The sequence below is a fragment of the Lycium barbarum genome, chromosome 3 (genome assembly GCF_019175385.1).
Source record: "Lycium barbarum isolate Lr01 chromosome 3, ASM1917538v2, whole genome shotgun sequence".
In the NCBI taxonomy this organism is placed as follows: Eukaryota; Viridiplantae; Streptophyta; class Magnoliopsida; order Solanales; family Solanaceae; genus Lycium; species Lycium barbarum.
In genome coordinates this window covers 17437169-17455567 of record NC_083339.1, presented here as the reverse complement: position 1 = coordinate 17455567, position 18399 = coordinate 17437169, and the positions used below count along the sequence as shown (strand labels likewise).

The 18399-nt window shown below is 37.8% G+C and overlaps 2 protein-coding genes across 2 annotated transcripts; both read left to right on the top strand.

Moving 5' to 3' along the window:
- Positions 1–5959: 5959 nt before the first annotated feature.
- On the top strand, positions 5960–7827 carry LOC132630591 (18.1 kDa class I heat shock protein-like). The gene is made up of 2 exons (XM_060346161.1): positions 5960–6443; positions 7395–7827. The coding sequence occupies exons 1-2, from the start codon at positions 6030–6032 to the stop codon at positions 7626–7628; spliced, it is 648 nt and encodes a 215-aa protein (XP_060202144.1). The 5' UTR covers positions 5960–6029; the 3' UTR covers positions 7629–7827.
- An 8514-nt stretch (positions 7828–16341) lies between these two features.
- LOC132630420 (copper transporter 1-like) lies at positions 16342–16770 on the top strand. The gene has a single exon (XM_060345996.1). The coding sequence runs from the start codon at positions 16342–16344 to the stop codon at positions 16768–16770; it is 429 nt and encodes a 142-aa protein (XP_060201979.1).
- The last annotated feature ends 1629 nt before the right edge of the window (positions 16771–18399 follow it).

Below are 18399 nucleotides of genomic sequence, written 5' to 3'. Positions count from 1 at the left end.
AATGTTTTTGCTGGCTTCTCATGAAGGCAGCAATTTTAATGAGTTGACATAGATGAATTTCAATGGATGGGAAAGATCAGTTCTAGGTACGTCATGGATGACACTAACTTCAAGGTAGATTTTTGTTATTATTCTGATGCAAATAGCAAAACGACATGCTACTCAAATAAAAGCTCCAGTAAACTCTTAGATCTCTCAAATAATTTTATTGGAATTTGGAATGAACAAAGAAACAAGCTCTTGAAGAGAGGGACCATATAATTAAGGAGTCAACAGGTGAAAGATTTCAAGCGTAGAGTATCTGCCCAGTGGAATAGGTATTATAGAGATTCAACAAGCAACTTATAACATATCTTTCCGGCAGAATACATCGACAATTCCTTTGATTAATTAATAATAGTCTATTCCAATTGAACACTTGAACTCATGATAAAACATTCCTATTTAACACTTCTGACTCATATTTTGGAAAAGCTTATGCGAATGTTCAAACGCTTATAAGTTAATCATATAAAAAATATACCCACTCCTTTATTTATACACATCGACATCAATTGGAACCTGCCTTAGGTTTTATGGCTTATTAAAGCTAATGTCTATAATTAAAGGAGATAAAATATTTTAAGTAATTAACTCATTACGTGATGAGCACTTGAGACACACACAAAAGCTTTTAGAAAATTTTGAGTCGGAAGTCTCTATTAGAAACATTATCACGTGTTTAGGGCTTCAATCGAAAGAAGTTGTAGTTTGAGTGTCTAAATGAAATTGACTGACAAATTTGAAGGGTTGTCGATGTATTGACCCTCTCTTTTCAAAAGTACATACACATACCCTTTATAGATTGTATGCACCTTTTCCCAAAGAATAAGTGTATTCTTTAAAAAATGGAAAATGCCCTTTCACAAAATATTGTGTCTTGTCGAAAAGACCTACATAAATTTTGAGTCACTTTGTAGAAATTATACAATCTTAACTTGTTCCATTCATTCACCAAGAGAGAATATATATAGGATACAATCTTGAACCCTAGTGAAACAAGGAAACTAACTAATAAATGGTAATTATCTCCCTACAAATATGCTACCAAATAATATCAAATAATATAAAGATATTATACCGCAATACCCCCCCCCCCCCCCCCCCCTCAAGTTGGAGCATGGGAATCAAAAATGCCCAACTTGGAAAGCAAGAAGTCAAACTGAGTTTTGCCGAGAGCTTTGGTAAAAATGTCTGCCAATTGTGAAGATGTTGAAACGTGTGACGGAGAAATCAAACCTTCATTAATTGCATCACGAACAAAGTGACAATCTACCTCAATGTGCTTTGTTCGTTCATGGAAAATCGGATTTTTTGCGATGTGCAAAGCGGACTGACTATCACAAAACAATTTGATCGCCTTGGGATGTTGTATACCTAAACTCAACAACAGACCTCTCGGCCACTTCAACTCACAAGTGACCGCAGCCATGGACCTATATTCAGCCTCTGCAGAAGATCTAGAAACTGTGTGCTGCTTCTTTGTCTTCCAAGAGATGGGAGATTGACCTAGAAATACTAGCCAACCTGTCAACGACGACGAGTAAGCGGACAAGCCGCCCAATCAGAATCACACCATCCCTGCAAAGTCAACTCACTGTCGGCACGTAACAAAATACCCTGTCCTGGTGTGCCTTTCAAATAACGGACCACTCGTAAGGCCGCTTCCCAATGTTCAATCCGGGGTTCTTGCATGAATTGAGACAAAATATGAACAGAATATGCCAAGTCCGGTCGAGTGACCCCCAAATAAATCAAATGCCCGACTAATCTACAGTAGACCTCCGGATCCGACAACAAATCTCCATTTGCTAGGCCAAGTTTATGATTTTGCTCAATAGGGAACCCACTTTGCTTTGCACCTAACAATCCTGCTTCAGAGATAATATCAAGAGTATACTTGCATTGACACAAAAACAACCCTAATGAACTACGAGCTACTTCAATACCCAAAAAATATTTGAGAGACCCAAGGTCTTTCATTTTGAAACAATCACTCAAATAGGCTTTGAAAGTTGCAAGTGCAGCGGAATCATTCCCAGAAATAATAAGATCATCAACATAAACCAAGATATTAATCTGAATATTCCCTCTAGTAAATGTAAAAAGAGAATAATCAGAATAAGATTGAAGGAAACCGTACCCTTTCAAAGCAGTCACCAATTTTGCAAACCAACATCTAGGGGCCTATTTCAACCCATACAGCGATTTGCGCAAACGACATACCAACGTAGGATCTGGACTTTCAAACCCGGGAGGGAGCTTCATATACACCTCCTCATCAAGGTCACCATGTAAAAAGGCATTATGAACATCCATTTGGTGAAGTTCCCAATATTTGGATGCTGCAATGGCTAGGAAGGATCGAACAGTAGTCATCTTGGCGACCGGAGCAAAAGTTTCATTGTAGTCAATCCCCGCTTGTTGATGATTTCCCAACACAACCAAGCGCGATTTGAGCCGTTCCACATCTCCATTTGACAAAAACTTGGTCTTATACACTCACTGATTACCAAGTGTTTTCTTACCCGGAGGAAGATGTTCCAAAGTCCATGTACTATTGTCTTCCAATGCACGTATCTCTTCTTTCATTGAATGTCTCCAACCTTCGTGTTTCATGGCTTCTTTGAAGGTCTTAGGATCCTTACCCGAAATAATAGCTACAAGAAACTTACGATAATTTACAGAAAAATTGTCACAATTAATATAGTGTGCCAAAGGATAGGGAGTACCTGAGGATTGATTGTTAACAGGAGTTGTAGGGGACGGACTATTAGCAAAAACTGAGTGTGTCACATAATCACGAAGCACAACAGAGAGAAATTTCTCCCTAAAACCACTCCCCAAGCCACCTTCCACATTCGTGACTGGGGTATGGTGTTGCTGCCCCCCCCCCCCCCTCGCTGCTAGCGGGCGCTGGGTTCCCAGCGGGCTGTACAGTGGCTGTTGGCAGCCGCGCTGCCAGCTGGCGCTGGGTTCCCAGCGGGCTGGACAGTGGCCGCTGGCTGCAGCTCGACCTGGCTGCCAGCAGGCGCTGGTTGGGCAGTGGTTTGCGGCTGCTGCTCGGCAGCCTCCGAACTATTAACTTCGTCCCCTAATTCATCCCCGTACACCATAAAATCACGATCAATTTCAGCACCCTCATCAAAAAAACTAGACGAAATATTAACATCTTCCGGACAAGCAAAAGGAAACACATCCTCCACAAACTTTACATCACGAGAGACAAAAAATTCATTCGTATCAAGATCAAACAACCGCCACCCCTTCTTACCAAATGGATATCCCACAAACAAACACTTTCTGCTCCGACTAGCAAATTTGTCACCCTGAGTTTTTTGATTATGAGCAAAACACAAACACCCAAAAGTACGAATAGCATCAAAAGAAGGAGGTTTATTGAATAAAATTTCAAAAGGTGTTTTATTTTCCAATTTGGGTGTGGGGATACGATTTATGAGATGAGATGCAGCAAGAACACATTCACCCCAGGAAAAAATAGGCAAATTGGCCTGAAATCTGAGAGCCCTCACAACATTCAACACATGTTTATGCTTCCTCTCTACCCTCCCATTCTGTTGCGGAGTACCCACACAAGAGGTTTGAAACAAAATACCAGTGGCGGAAAAATAATCGATCAAACAATTAAATTCTGTACCATTATCACTTTGTACAACTTTAATTGTTTGAGTAAATTGTCGATCAACCATAGCAACAAAAGCCATAAACATCGGAAACACTTCTGTTTTATCAACCAACAAGTAAATCCAAACAGCTCGGGAAAAATCAACAACAATTGTTAAAAAATAACGAGCTCCACACGACGAAACATGGCGATATGGGCCCCACAAATCACAATGTATTTTCTCAAATATTCCAGATGCATTATTATCACTTAAAGGAAATTTGTCTCTAGGATGCTTAGCACGTAAACACACTTCACAATCCTTTGCTAAACTACTCTTATCACTACTGACATGAGGAAGCAACTTAACTACTCTCTCGGAAGGATGCCCCAATCGTCGATGCCACAATTCCAATGCGGACGTTGCCACGACAGTAGACACATGTTGCACCACGTCCGGTTTGCTAAAATAGTATAGTTCGTCCGGTTTGCTAAAATAGTATAGTCCGTCCCTCCTAACTCCCGTTCCAATCAGCTCCTTCAGTGGGTCATGAATAGCACACATATAAGAATTAAAAGAGACAATAGTTTGTAAATTATGAGTAAGTTGGGGGACGGAGAGTAAGTTGCAACGTAAATAAGGCACATAAAGGACATGATGTAAGGTGATTTTATCTGACAGTCGAACAGAACCTTCCAAAGAAGCAAGCACCTTTTCACCATTAGGCAAACCAATAGGACAATCAACAGTATGAACATCAAACAACCAAGATTTCTCACCGGTAACATGATGAGTAGCACCAGTGTCAATAATCCAAGAAAAAACATCAAACTTACCATTCAAGCGATTTTTGGGAATTGTAGCATTACCAAAAAATCCCGTAATAGCCTTCCATTGATCGGAAGTAAAGTGCTGACCGACGGCAGCGTTATCTGATGCGCTCTTGAAACGAGTAGGCGTGATATAGTCCCCGGGTCGGTCTTGAGGACCGAGAAAATAGGGAGAATTAAACTCAATTTTGGGTGGTGGTGGAGGAGGTACGGCGTCACCGGCCATGGAAATTTACGATGAAGAGAAAAACGTGTGGCCTGATACCATGTAGAAACTATACAATCTTGACTTGTTCCATTCATTCACCAAGAGAGAATATATATAGGATACAATCTTGAACCCTAGTGAAACAAGGAAACTAAGATCCTAGTGAAACAAGGAAACTAACTAATATATGGTAATTATCTCCCTACAAATATGCTACCAAATAATATCAAATAATATAAAGATATTATACCGCAATACACTTCTAGATAAATACCAACAAAAGTTGTAGCCCTGCATCAGCAAGGCTGTCGATTGAATGTGTATGGAATTGATCACCCGATGACGTAGGATCTTGTAAAATCAAGCCTATGGACACAATGCTTACACTCTCTAAATTCATATTATGTGACATTCCATCTGGATGGGATCGTATAATTAAAGTTGTGAGCACAAATGAAAGACCGGATCGAATAAAGTATAGATGTGAACAGAATTAGAGTTGACCCGTCCAATTTCCAAACTGCATTTTCAACAGACATAAAATGACAACGATTATTCTTGTACTAGCTGGCTGATATACATGTGTGGATCAAGTTGGGTAATTGAGCAAAATAGAAACATCGAACCCCTAAGAAAATCAATACTGTGAACCTTCTTAAAATGAAATATTGAAATCTTGTTCTGTTTTTGAAGTTCTTTTTATTTATCATCAGCTTCTTTCTAAAATATATGTGTTCATGTATATTTTCTCCCCAATCTTCATATTTAAACTAATACTATAAGCTTTGCTCGGAGGGTGACCGCCTTGAAGTAAAATTTTCATGTAGTGACGGATAGAATTCTTTGCAGAAAACTTAAATGCACTACTGGCATTGTAAGTGACAGAGTCCTTGTTGTCACAATCCACTGAAATTCAATCCTTTATCGCTCTAATTTGTAAAAAAATATAAGCTCCGCTTGGAGGAAAATCCTATTTTCTATCCAATTGTCGACACGGGGAACCAAAGGCATTTTTCCACAGTACAAGAACTGAGCTAGTGTATTTTTCTCCGTTTTTTGTTCTAATTCTGATAAAGATCGAATCTCATTTTTTCCACATGGTCTCTATCACATCCTCAAGGAATTCCATTCTCTTTAATTTCAGCCGTAAAATTAATCTTCCATGTTACACCATCTCCTCAACTTTACATCCCTCTCAAAATATTGCATTTCTTGAAACTTCTAAATCTTTACCCTATAAATACCTTATCCGATTCATAATACTTTCAACAAGAAACCCCATATATCATCACATTCAGTTTTCTCCCTTATAAACAGTTAAAAAAAATGTCCCTCGTGCCTGGATTTGGTGGTCGAAGGAACCATGCACAGCAAGTTTATGATCCTTATTCTCACCATGCACAGCAAGTGAAGGATCCTTATTCTCACCATTCACACCCGGTACATGATCCTTATTCTCACCATTCACACCCGGTACATGATCCTTATTCTCACAATACACACCAAGTGTATGATACTTATTCCCACCAAGCACACAAAGTGCACGACCCTTTTGCTCATGAAGTTTGGGATCCTTTCCATGAATTTTATCTCGAATCTCCTCGATCTCTCATAGCCCCAGCGCCATCTTTCCACCATGCTCCTGCAACGATGGCGCAAATCGAGTATAAAGAAACACCAGAGGCACATGTCTTTAGGGCTAACTTGCATGGCTACAAGAAAGAAGACGTGAAAGTACAGGTAATGGATACCTTTAGGTTCTTACAATTGAAACTATTATATTTTTGAAATATTGGATTTAAAAATTAGTTAAAATTTTAGTGATTTTTAATATATGTACGTGTTATGTTTCAATTTATATGGTATAGTTTGACTGCACACGAATTTTAAGAAACAAACATATACTTTTAAGAACTTGTCACTAAGGGTGTGTTTGGTACGAAAGAAAATATTTTTGACAAAAAAAGTTTTTTCTGAAAAATTAGTGGTGATCTTAACTTTTTCTTAAAGTGTATTAAGTGGGAACTGATCCCTATTCCTCCAACTAGACAACTCATCATTCAACCAAGTGTACTATTTAGCCTTTTTAGAACATGAGTGTTAGCATATAATATTAGATCAATTCTAAAAAATAATACGTAAAATACCTGGTTTGACGGGAGACCATGGGTTCAAGTGCACTATAAAATAGGCTATATATATATAGCCCCTATTAGTAAGTAAGCAGAAAATATTATATTGTATCAAAAACATTTATATATAATCTAGGCAACCACTATGGATCTTGGGTGGGGGTAAGGTTGGTGGGGTGGGGCTTTAGGGGTGCGGGTACGTAGGGGTGTGGGCTTGGTGAGGGTGAGGGTGAGGTAGGGTGTGTTAGAGGGTGGGAAAGAGATAATTCGTATAGAATGTCACTTGTGAAAACTTGTTTTTCCTACTTTTACTAAGAAAGTAATTTTCCTCATTTTAAGATACTATTTTTCCAAAATTTTGACCTACCAAATTAAGAAATGTGTCATTCTATTTCTAACACACTAATAAGAAAATAGTATCATTCTTTTTGGAACACAAATAAAAAAATAGTGTCATTCTTTTTGGAATAAGAAAGTGTAAATTTATGCTCCGCGTCAAAAACACTAAGTTCAGTTCAACCCATTAATTAGTTATATGCTACATTCGTCTCTCCTGTAGGTGGAGGATGACAAAATGCTGAAGATTACTGGGGAAAAGAGAATGAAGAAAGAAGATAATTGGCACCATTATGAACGAAGCAGTGGGAAATTCTTCACTTCTTTTTCACTACCTCTGAATTCTAGGGCTGATTATGTGAAGTCATCCATGGAGAATGGAGTCCTCACTATCACTGTTCCTAAGAAGGAAACTACCAAGAACCACCACCATATTAGAACTGTTTCAATTGATTAATTAATTAAATGTTTGAATTTGATGGTATGTCTTGTTTGGTACTCCACATATACTTGTGGAACGAGAAGTAAAATAAAGAGAGTAAAAAGTTTTAGTACTGCTTAATATGGAGAGAAAAGAAAGTGAGTTTGACATATGCTTGTGTAATATTAGTAGTAACTACTTTTTTAAATAAATGGTACAACTTCTATTTCTTTCATTGCTTCTTTTCTTTTGTTTTCTATATTTTTGAGCAAAAAGTATTGTTTTGGTCGTCATTAGTGTAGAAGACGTACTTAAGGAATTAAAATTTAAGTATGCTCTTTCTCATAATTTAATTTTTTGATGATGAGGTGATCGTGATCAGATAATTCAACATGATACCAACACATACAGAGCCTAAGAAAAAAATGTCAGTATTACACCAATTATATCAGATTATAGCCTCAAGATAGTTGGGCCTGATCAGTCCGAGATTAATTGGATGCTATAGGAATCGTAAACGCAAAGCTTGAAAGAAGCTCTATCATATCTAAAGAAAGGAATGATTGGTCATGTATTAGAAGTAGAAATCACTCTTCATAATTGCAAATAAGAATTTGATAATATATAGTCTTTGTGATGATTATGAATGCCAACTAATTATTTATGTGACTATGGTACATAAATTCTTACATTACTTTTATCTTACTACTCCACTCACTTTCAATTTGCCCCATCTATTTATAATTGAACAAACAAATTTCTCAATTATCAAAGCACGGTAGTGATCCCAATATAAAGAAAAACATTATCAGATGTCCAATTACTCTGTTAGTCCAAGTTCTCTACTTTCTTTTCTACTAATTGATCCAAATTCTTCAAAAGAAACATTTCAAAGCCCAAGCTACTGGAAATCATATGTGATGAGACTATTTCCAGGAAGTCCTGATTTTGAAGCTCAAATGGACTATTGCTTTTCTCTCTGCCTGATTTTTTTGCTTGCCTTTATGTCCGAGTTCTGTTCTTTGTACTCTCTTACCATGAAGAAATTAGAAGACAGAAGCTACCAAAGTGTTTTACTAGATGCTGGATTTCATGGTTTGAGGATGTTTATATCTTACTTGGTTATCATCTCTGTCATCACCACTGATTTCAGGTTTTTCTTGGTGGCTGTTTCTGGTCATGCTATGGGAAATTTTGTTTGTAAGATATACCAATATCATAATGATCATCCAATGAATAGCGAGTCATGTACTATCTGAGAAGTTGCTACTGTTATATATGTGATTAGTGCTTTCTTGAAAGCCTGGCAGTTTTCCAGCATACTAATTTATTATGTTCAGTGCAACTATTGGTATGAGTTTAAGAGATCATTTCCTCATTCAAAACCATACACATATTCTGTAACAAGTCTGATATACTAATAACTTGGAAGATCAATTAGTAATCTGCTAATTTCGATTAAAGTGCATGTAATGGGCCATACGCAGAATGAAAACTATTCAGTAGGGAACTTTTCTCTTTTAATGGTCTTACACCACATAATTTCAGATTAATCCGACTAGCGGGTTTCAATTATCAGATTACTATAAAAACAAATATGTGGACGAAAATTGCGGACCATACACATTCACGTACCATTGTTGACACTATATGTACTAGGCGATAAAGTAGAGACAGAATTATGCCCAGAAAACAAAAATTCTTGAAATTAAACAATTACGATATGATTAAAAGTCGGTTCTATATTATGAATAGAATGTGCATCTCCTTGTGCCAGCTTTTATTTTAGGGCAATAAAAACACAATGAAGTTAAATACTTAGTTCAATTGTTACAGCAGTTCCTATTTTATCAAATGTCATTTTTTTCCTCCTATCCCACCCCCCCCCCCCAACACACACACCCGCCCCTAAAAAAATCCCCCAACCCAAGGTTTTCTAGTATTTGTGCCTTATCACACCTTTCAAAGAAACTGAAAAGTAAAAAATGCAACTCCTTCATTCGAGTTTATGTAACACATTTTTCTATTTGTTCCATTCCAAAAAAAATAAAAAATAAAATATATATATATATGATACACTTCTCAATATTGAAATAATTAACCCTAATGAGAAGTTATTATATATAACACACAAATATTATGACTTGTTTAAAGTCACAAGGTCAAAAGTTTTTTAGTCACGTGAAGGCTATGACACACAAGTTTCAAAAGTTATCACTTTTTCTTAAATTGGTGTCAATTCAAGCTATGTCACATAAATTGTGAGGGGAATGGAAGACTTTTGTTTACGACAATGGTGCTGACACTTACTGTACATATACGCTCTCAACTCGTTTGAATGTTGGTGCAATATATAGGATCTTTTTACTGTATATCAGGCCACTTAAAAAAATTATTATAGGCAACTACTTATATTAAGTGACATTATAATTATCTCAAATGATAAGAAAAATAATTTGTTGCAATAAGTTAAATTATGCTGAATGTGTAAAAACCATTGACACTTTACATTGTATAAAAGTTAAATCCAACGGCACATCCTTAGTTTGGCAGTATTAATTGAAAGACAGACGAATTTGGAATGTTAATATGATGGTTTCGACCTTTAAGATTGTTAGCACTAAATTGTTGGGTCCATCCCATAATTTGAGGAAGGAAACATCTCCCTCATTTTAAGGAAGAAAACATTTCCCTTGTTTTGAGGAAGAAAACATATTCCTTATTTTAAGGAAGAAAACATCTTCCTTATATTTGGCAAATTGTCAAATGCTTGCTTGAGTCACAAATGACATCAATAGGTTCATTTCATCCCTATAAATAGGGAAGTCTTCTATCATTTGTAGCATCACCAAGAGCAAGAGAGAAAAACAGTAAGGAAAACACTTGAGTGAGATATAGGTATACAATTTAGGATTGGTTTTTTGTAATAGTTGAGTGTGAGAGTTGCTCCTCCTATTGTAATTCTGTTCCGGTTATGAATAGAAGACTTTTCCAATCCTAACAAGTGGTATCAAGAGCTTGGTTAATCTTCCAGGCCAATCTTTTAAAGTTTCGTAAAATTTTCAGTCAAAAATTTTTTGTCCCAAAATTGTGCTCTTAGTATACCATTAGAAAGATCTCGTTCCGAGGATTCCGAATATATATTTTTCGGAATTGTTCGACCACCGGAAGGCCTTCAAAATTCCAGTCAAAGTTTCTCTGTCCACCATCGTCGTCGCCGCTCCGCCACCTTCCGACCACCAGCTCGCCGGAGAAGACGACCGGAGAAACCCGATACGACCAACCCGTTTTGTCCAGACCAACCCGTTTCACCAGAACCAGATCTGATCAAAGTCCAATTGCCACATCATCCTTTTGTTGACTCTTTCAACCAGCCAGTGATTAAACCGGCCCGGTTCGATTTGAATTAGTGCAGCCCGGTTCACTCTGTTTTTGTCCGTTTTTCAGATTGGTCAGACCGGTTCCCTAAGTTTTCGACCATTCTGGATTCAACCGTGAGTCCCGTTTTTCCTGATTCTGCTTCCACAGTCCAGTACAAGCAGATTAGGTGCACTTTATCATGGAGAAATCATCATCGGATACCATGATTCCGCTAACATCCTCAAATTATAACATGTGAAAACCTCGTATGGAGGACTTGTTAAATTTGAAGGATTTAGCCGAGCCACTCGAAAATAAAGGTGTCAAACCCGACAAGAAGACAGATGAAGAATGGGCAAGGATGAATAGGAAAACGGTCGCACAAATTCGACAGTGGATTGACCATAGTGTATTCCATCATGTCGCGCAGGAAACGAGTGCTTACAAACTTTGGGAAAAGCTTGGGAGCATGTACCAAGCAAAAACGGATCGAAATAAAACATTGTTGATGAGGCGATTGGTAAATCACAAGCTACGTAGCGGTACCTCTGTCACAGAACACACAAGTCAGTTCCAAGATCTCGTGAACCAGCTAAGTGCAGCCGAATGGGTTCTCAAAGATGAGGAGCAAGCAATCTTGCTCCTAAGTTCTCTACCTAATAGTTGGGAGACTCTTGTCGTCACTCTCAGTAATTCCGCCCCCAATGGTAAGGTGACCATGCAGATGGTCACAGACGCCTTAATAAACGAGGAATCGCGAAGAAAAGAAGCCGGGGTAGATCAATCATATGCCCTTGTTTATGAAAATAGTGGACGCAACGGGGGTAGAAGCGGAGGTAGAGGAAGAGGCCGAGGCAAAGGTAGAGGTCGAGGTCAAAGTAGAGGAAGATCTCAAGTTCGAGGGAGATCACGAGAGCGGGGAAAGTCCGTCGATACCAACACTTGGTTCGAGGGCTATTGTAACTATTGTGGCAACTATGGCCACAAGAAGGTGGAGTGTCGAAAGCTTAAACGGGAGCAGCCTCAAACTAACCAGAGTTCGAGCAAGGAAGATGGTGAGACCATGGTCACCGTGTCACCAGACATTGCACTTGTTACATGCGGAAAGGAAGCATGCCTACACGTGGGCACAAATGATATTGAGTGGGTGATTGATACTGCTGCATCATTCCATGCCACTCCACACCGGGATTTGTTCAGTACTTATAAATCTGGAGACCACGGCGTTGTGAAGATGGGAAACACCAGTTTCTCGAGCATTGTTGGCATTGGTGATGTGCACATAAAAACCAGCAATGGAAGCTCACTTGTGTTAAAAGAGGTTCGTCATGTTCCGGATCTGAGATTGAATCTGATCTCAGGAGTAGCTCTGGATCGACAGGGGTATGGAAATCTGTTCAAGGATGGTACGTGGAAGCTGTCCAAAGGCTCTATGGTTATTGCTAGAGGACATATTTGTGGTACTCTTTACAAAACCAATGTAAAGTTGTATCGACCGAGTCTCAATGCAGTTGAAGAAGAGACATCGCCAAACTTGTGGCATAGACGATTGGGCCACATGAGTCTGAAGGGATTGACGACTCTTGCAAAGAAAGAATCCATCTCAATAGATAAAGACGTAACTTTGGATCCCTGTTATCACTGTTTATTCAGGAAACAACATAGAATTTCTTTCAGTTCCACCAGAAAGAATCGTTCCGAGTTGCTGAGCCTTGTCCACTCTGACGTGTGTGGACCCATTGAAGAAGAATCTCTTAGTGGTAGCAAATACTTCGTGACATTCATCGACGACGCATCACGAAAGGTTTGGGCTTATTGTCTTAAATCGAAGGATCAAGTATTCGATCGTTTCAAGACATTCCATGCTATGGTAGAAAGAGAGACTGGAAAGAAGCTGAAATGCCTCCGATCCGACAATGGAGGCGAGTACCCTTCCCGGGAGTTTTTGGCATATTGTGCTGAACATGGGATCAAACATGAGAAAACGGTGCCACGAACACCACAACATAACGGTGTAGCTGAAAGAATGAACCGCACTATTGTTGAGAAAGTCCGATGCATGCCCAGTATGGCTAAAATGCCAAAGCCATTCTGGGGCGAAGCTGTTCTGACATCTTGCTATCTTATAAACAGGTCACCTTCAGTCCCATTGAACTTTAAAGTTCCAGAAAAGATATGTTCTGGGAAATATATTTCATATTCTCACTTGAAAGTGTTCGGGTGCAAGGCATTTGTGCATGTATCTAAGGAGTTGAGGCAGAAGCTTGATCTCAAATCAACTCCGTGTATCTTTATCGGCTATGGAGATCAAGAGTTCGAATACAGGCTGTGGGATCCCGAAATGAAGAAAGTGATTCGAAGTAGAGATGTCGTGTTCCATGAAAACTAGTTTCATGAGTGTGCTTCAACAGTCAACAAGAAACGAAGTTATCATGCTCCAGATGATGTCCCTGAATCACCACACATTCCTCTCAACAACGAGGAACTTCATGATAATGTCCATGATGAACAAAAAAACATTGATCCGGCAGATGTTGACGATGATCAAAATGAAGAAATTCTTGAGCAGGGGGAGCCTTCACCCCAAGACGCAGCTGGAAATAATCAAGTTCGACGTTCTGAACGAGGGTTAATCCCTCAAAGGTCATACTCGCCAACAGAATGGATCCTTCTTACCAGCGAGGGGGAGCCAGAGAGATTTCAAGAAGCTCAATCTCATCGTGAAAAATCTAATTGGCGACAGGCCATGGAGGAAGAAATGAATTCTTTACAAAAGAATCAAACATATGAGTTGGTGAAACTTCCTCCGGGAAAGAAGGCCTTGAAGAACAAATGGGTTTTCAAGCTCAAGAAAGATGCTAGCGAAAATATCGTGAAGTACAAGGCAAGGCTCGTAGTCAAAGGTTTCCAACAGAAGGAAGGAATCGAATTTGATGAGATTTTTTCGCCGGTTGTGAAGATGATGTCTATCCGAGTGGTTCTCGGATTGGTGGCAAGTATGGATCTTGAACTTGAGCAGATGGACGTGAAAACAACTTTTCTGCATAGTGATTTGGAGGAAGAAATATATATGGAGCAGCCCGATGGTTTCCGAATCCCAAAGAAAGAGCATCTCGTTTGCAAGTTAAGGAAGAGTCTCTACGGTCTCAAACAAGCCCCAAGGCAATGGTACAAAAAGTTCAACTCATTCATGCTGAAACATCAATACAAAAGAACAACTGCAGATCATTATGTGTACTTGAAGAAGTTCCCCGATGGAAAATTTATCATCCTTCTGCTCTATGTGGATGATATGCCGATAGTAGGCCAGGATGCAACTATGATCAACAACTTGAAGAAAGATTTGTCTAAGTTCTTTGATATGAAAGACTTAGGCCCTGCACAACATATCTTGGGCATGAAAATCATTCGTGATCGAAAGGCAAAGAAGTTGTTCTTGTCACAAGAGGAATACGTTGAACGCGTGATCAAAAGGTTCAACATGAAAAATACCAAGCCTGTTGGTACTCCACTAGAAAATCACTTCAAGTTGAGCAAGGAAAGTTGTCCTTCTTCCGAAGAAGAAAAGAAGAAGATGAAAGCAGTGCTCTACTCTTCAGCAGTTGGAAGTTTGATGTATGCAATGGTGTGCACAAGGCCAGACATTACTCATGATGTCGGTGTTGTGAGCAGATACTTATCAAATCCAGGAAGAATACATTGGGAAGCTGTCAAGTGGATACTACGGTACCTGAAGGGTACATCCAGACTATGTTTGTGCTATGGGGGAGCTAAGCCGATTTTGGAAGGTTACACTGATGCTGACATGGCAGGAGATTATGATAGCAGGAAATCAACTTCGAGTTATATATTCACATTTGCAGGGGGAGCTGTGTCATGGCAATCCAAGTTACAAAAATGTGTAGCCCTATCAACCACAGAAGCCGAATACATTGCCGTAGTTGAAGCTGGGAAGGAGCTTATGTGGCTGAAACGTTTCCTTCAAGAACTGGGTTTCCGACAAGAAGAATACACAGTTCATTGTGATAGTCAAAGCGCTATAGATCTCAGCAAAAACTCGAGGTACCACTCACGCACAAAACATATTGACGTTAGATATCACTGGCTCAGAGAAGCAGTCGAGCAACATGAACTGAAGCTCTCCAAGATCAACACAAACGACAATCCTGCAGACATGCTGACCAAGGTGGTACCGAGAGACAAGTTCGAATTGTGCAAAGAACTTGTCGGCATACACTCAAACTAAAAGCCAGTGTATCCCCCTTCAGGTGTATGGGACTGGAGGGGGAGATTTGTTGGGTCCATCCCATAATTTGAGGAAGGAAACATCTCCCTCATTTTAAGGAAGAAAACAAGGAAGAAAACATTTCCCTTGTTTTGAGGAAGAAAACATATTCCTTGTTTTAAGGAAGAAAACATCTTCCTTATATTTGGCAAATTGTCAAGTGCTTGCTTGAGTCACAAATGACATCAATAGGTTCATTTCATCCCTATAAATAGGGAAGTCTTCTATCATTTGTAGCATCACCAAGAGCAAGAGAGAAAAACAGTAAGGAAAAAACACTTGAGTGAGATATAGGTATTCAGTTTAGGATTGGTTTTTTGTAATAGTTGAGTGTGAGAGTTGCTCCTCCTATTGTAATTCTGTTCCGGTTATGAATAAAAGACTTTTCCAATCCTAACATAAATTTGTCATATCATTAAAACTTTGAATTCAAAAATAATGTTTATCAAACTTCTATTGAGTTTTTACCACATATTATGTTGCGTGTCGAAAAAAAAAATGTTGCTTGTCGAAAGTATTTTGCTCGATTGAATCCATTATTAAAGGTCTAGTTAGATTTCCCCCTGCTTGAAGATATATAGAAAACTCTCCTAAGCCTCAACTCTGTTGCATTCAAACAATATGTTGTCTTTGCCCTTTGGCCTCAGGCAGGTGCACCTTTGGTACTTCAATTATAGCATGCATGGTATTAATGACTTCTTTTCTTTGATAGGACCAAAAAGAGTTACTAGTAGGAATTACTTTAAGTGGTCGCTGTTGTCTTTCTGTAACTCATTCAAACTATGCAAGATTCTTTTCCAAAATTAACATTTCAACAATGAAAGATAACGGACGTTGTTGTCTTTAGGCTGGCACCAGCAATAATATATTCTCCCTTGCCCATTCCAAATAAACAGACAACAAATTAAAGCAGTAAAATAGTAGTAGTCATTTTCATCCTTGTTTTTTCCCTCACTTTATATTGAGCTAACAATGACTCTGATCACAAATAAATTTGAACACACTCTCAACTCCAAATAATACAATTCATTGATCTTTGTGTCCCTCTCCCTCCATCATTCCAATTAATTCCTCAAAATGTCACACACACACGACCATGGAAACATGGACATGCCTCATGATATGCCAATGGTGATGAACATGGTGATGAAGATGAATTTCTATTGGGGTAAAGATGTGACAATCTTATTCAAAGGATGGCCAGACAATAACCTAGGCATGTACATATTGTCGTTGTTCTTTGTTTTCTTTACGGCTTTTGGTGTCGAGATTATGTCGATGGGTCCGATAATGATGAACAAGAGGCCCATTGCTGGTGGACTGATTCAAGATGGGATCTATTATAGTGTTCGAATGGTTCTTGTTTATTTTGTTATGCTTGCTGTAATGTCCTTCAACATTGGTATTTTCATTGTTGCTATTTTAGGCCATGGTTTGGGTTATATTTTCATAAAATTCCATGAACTTGCCTCGGCTGATTCTCCTACAGAGACCACGGGATCAAATGCTACTGATCCTAAAGTTAAATTTTAATCTTTGCATTTTTATTTTACCAAGCCGAAATATATTATCAGGCATGATACCTACTACCTAGCTAGGTGGTAATTTCTAATGTTTGCTTAACATTGACTTTTTCTTTTTCATGTGTGTAATTTTGTTCGATCGTATAAAATATTCGTATTTTTTGGCTTTCGGTTTGTGATCTTCATTTGTTAGTGCTGCAAATTTTTTTCGTTTACTTGCAGTAAAGAATGTCTTTCTGCTATAACATTCCAATGGAAATGAAAGTCAACACAGTTATGGGGAAAGCTTATTATATTTGGTGCTTCTATATGATTATATGATGCGGGCTAAATTTTATGTATGGTTACTTAAACTATCACTAAAGTCACTTAATTATATTTTCTAACACAAAAGTCACAAAATTATCACTTTTTTCGCCAAAATCACTTAACTATGCTTTCTAACACAAAAGTCACATAACAATCACTTTTTTCATCGAGTCACTTAACTATATATATTTCCTAACACAAAAGTCACAAAACTTTTAGCTTACTAACACAAAGATCGCACCTACAGAAAATTCAACTTCCGATGGGTAATATTTTAATATATTTTTTTATTTTTAATCTAAGAGATACAAACTCAATTAAAAAGACTCAACCCGATCCAAAACTCATGCAAATATTAAAATGTTAAAGAAACAAAACCAGTGATTCACCAAATATATGATCCTTCTCTCTACGGTTCTCAAGCCAAAACTGTGTGAATTTTTATCGGCCCTTGTTTTCAATATATATTGAAAAGTGTTAAATGTTGTAGGATAGTAGGAAATTGAATTATACGGAGCAATAGTTATTATTATTTGCATAGAAAAAAGTAACCTTGTGATCATTTTTTTTTCAAATTTATTCACCCTTTGGTATTTTAATATTTGCATATGAGTTTTGAATCGGTTCGATTCTTTTTAATTGAGTTTGTATCTATTAGATTAAAAATAAAAAAGAATATAAAAATTTTACCCATCAGAAGTGAATTTTTCAGTAGGTGCGACTTTTGTGTTAGAAAACATAGTTAAATGACTTTGGTGAAAAAAAAATGATAGTTATGTGACTTTTATGTTAGAAAATATTATTAAGTGACTTTAGTGAAAAAAGTGATAGTTATGTGACTTTTGTATTAGAAAACATAATTAAATTATGTGTCTTTTGTATTAGAAAACATAGTTAAATTACAGCTAGTAATGCAATCATATGTTAGGAAGAATACTTGTTAGGATAGGAGACACATGCATTCAATATTGAGCGTCCACCCTAAAAACGAAAAACAAATGCATTCTACTAATCTACTTATTGAACGTGGTTAAGTCTAATTAAAAAGATCACATCTGGAAGGTCAGATTGTACGGAACTTATTTGACAACAAAAGAAGAAATATCTATTGCTTCCATTTAGGGAATATTAAAACATCTCTATTTTCTCAATAAAGTTTTTACTCAAAAATATTCAGTGGCTATTTTTCATTGAATGTAAGTGAGAAAATCTAAATAGTAGTGTTTTCACACAAAAAAATTAAGAAGTTTTCCAGCATTTTAATGGGAACCTGTTTTCCATCATGCATTTTTTCAGTGAGTTGATTTAGTGGGAATGAGGTGGAAAAATC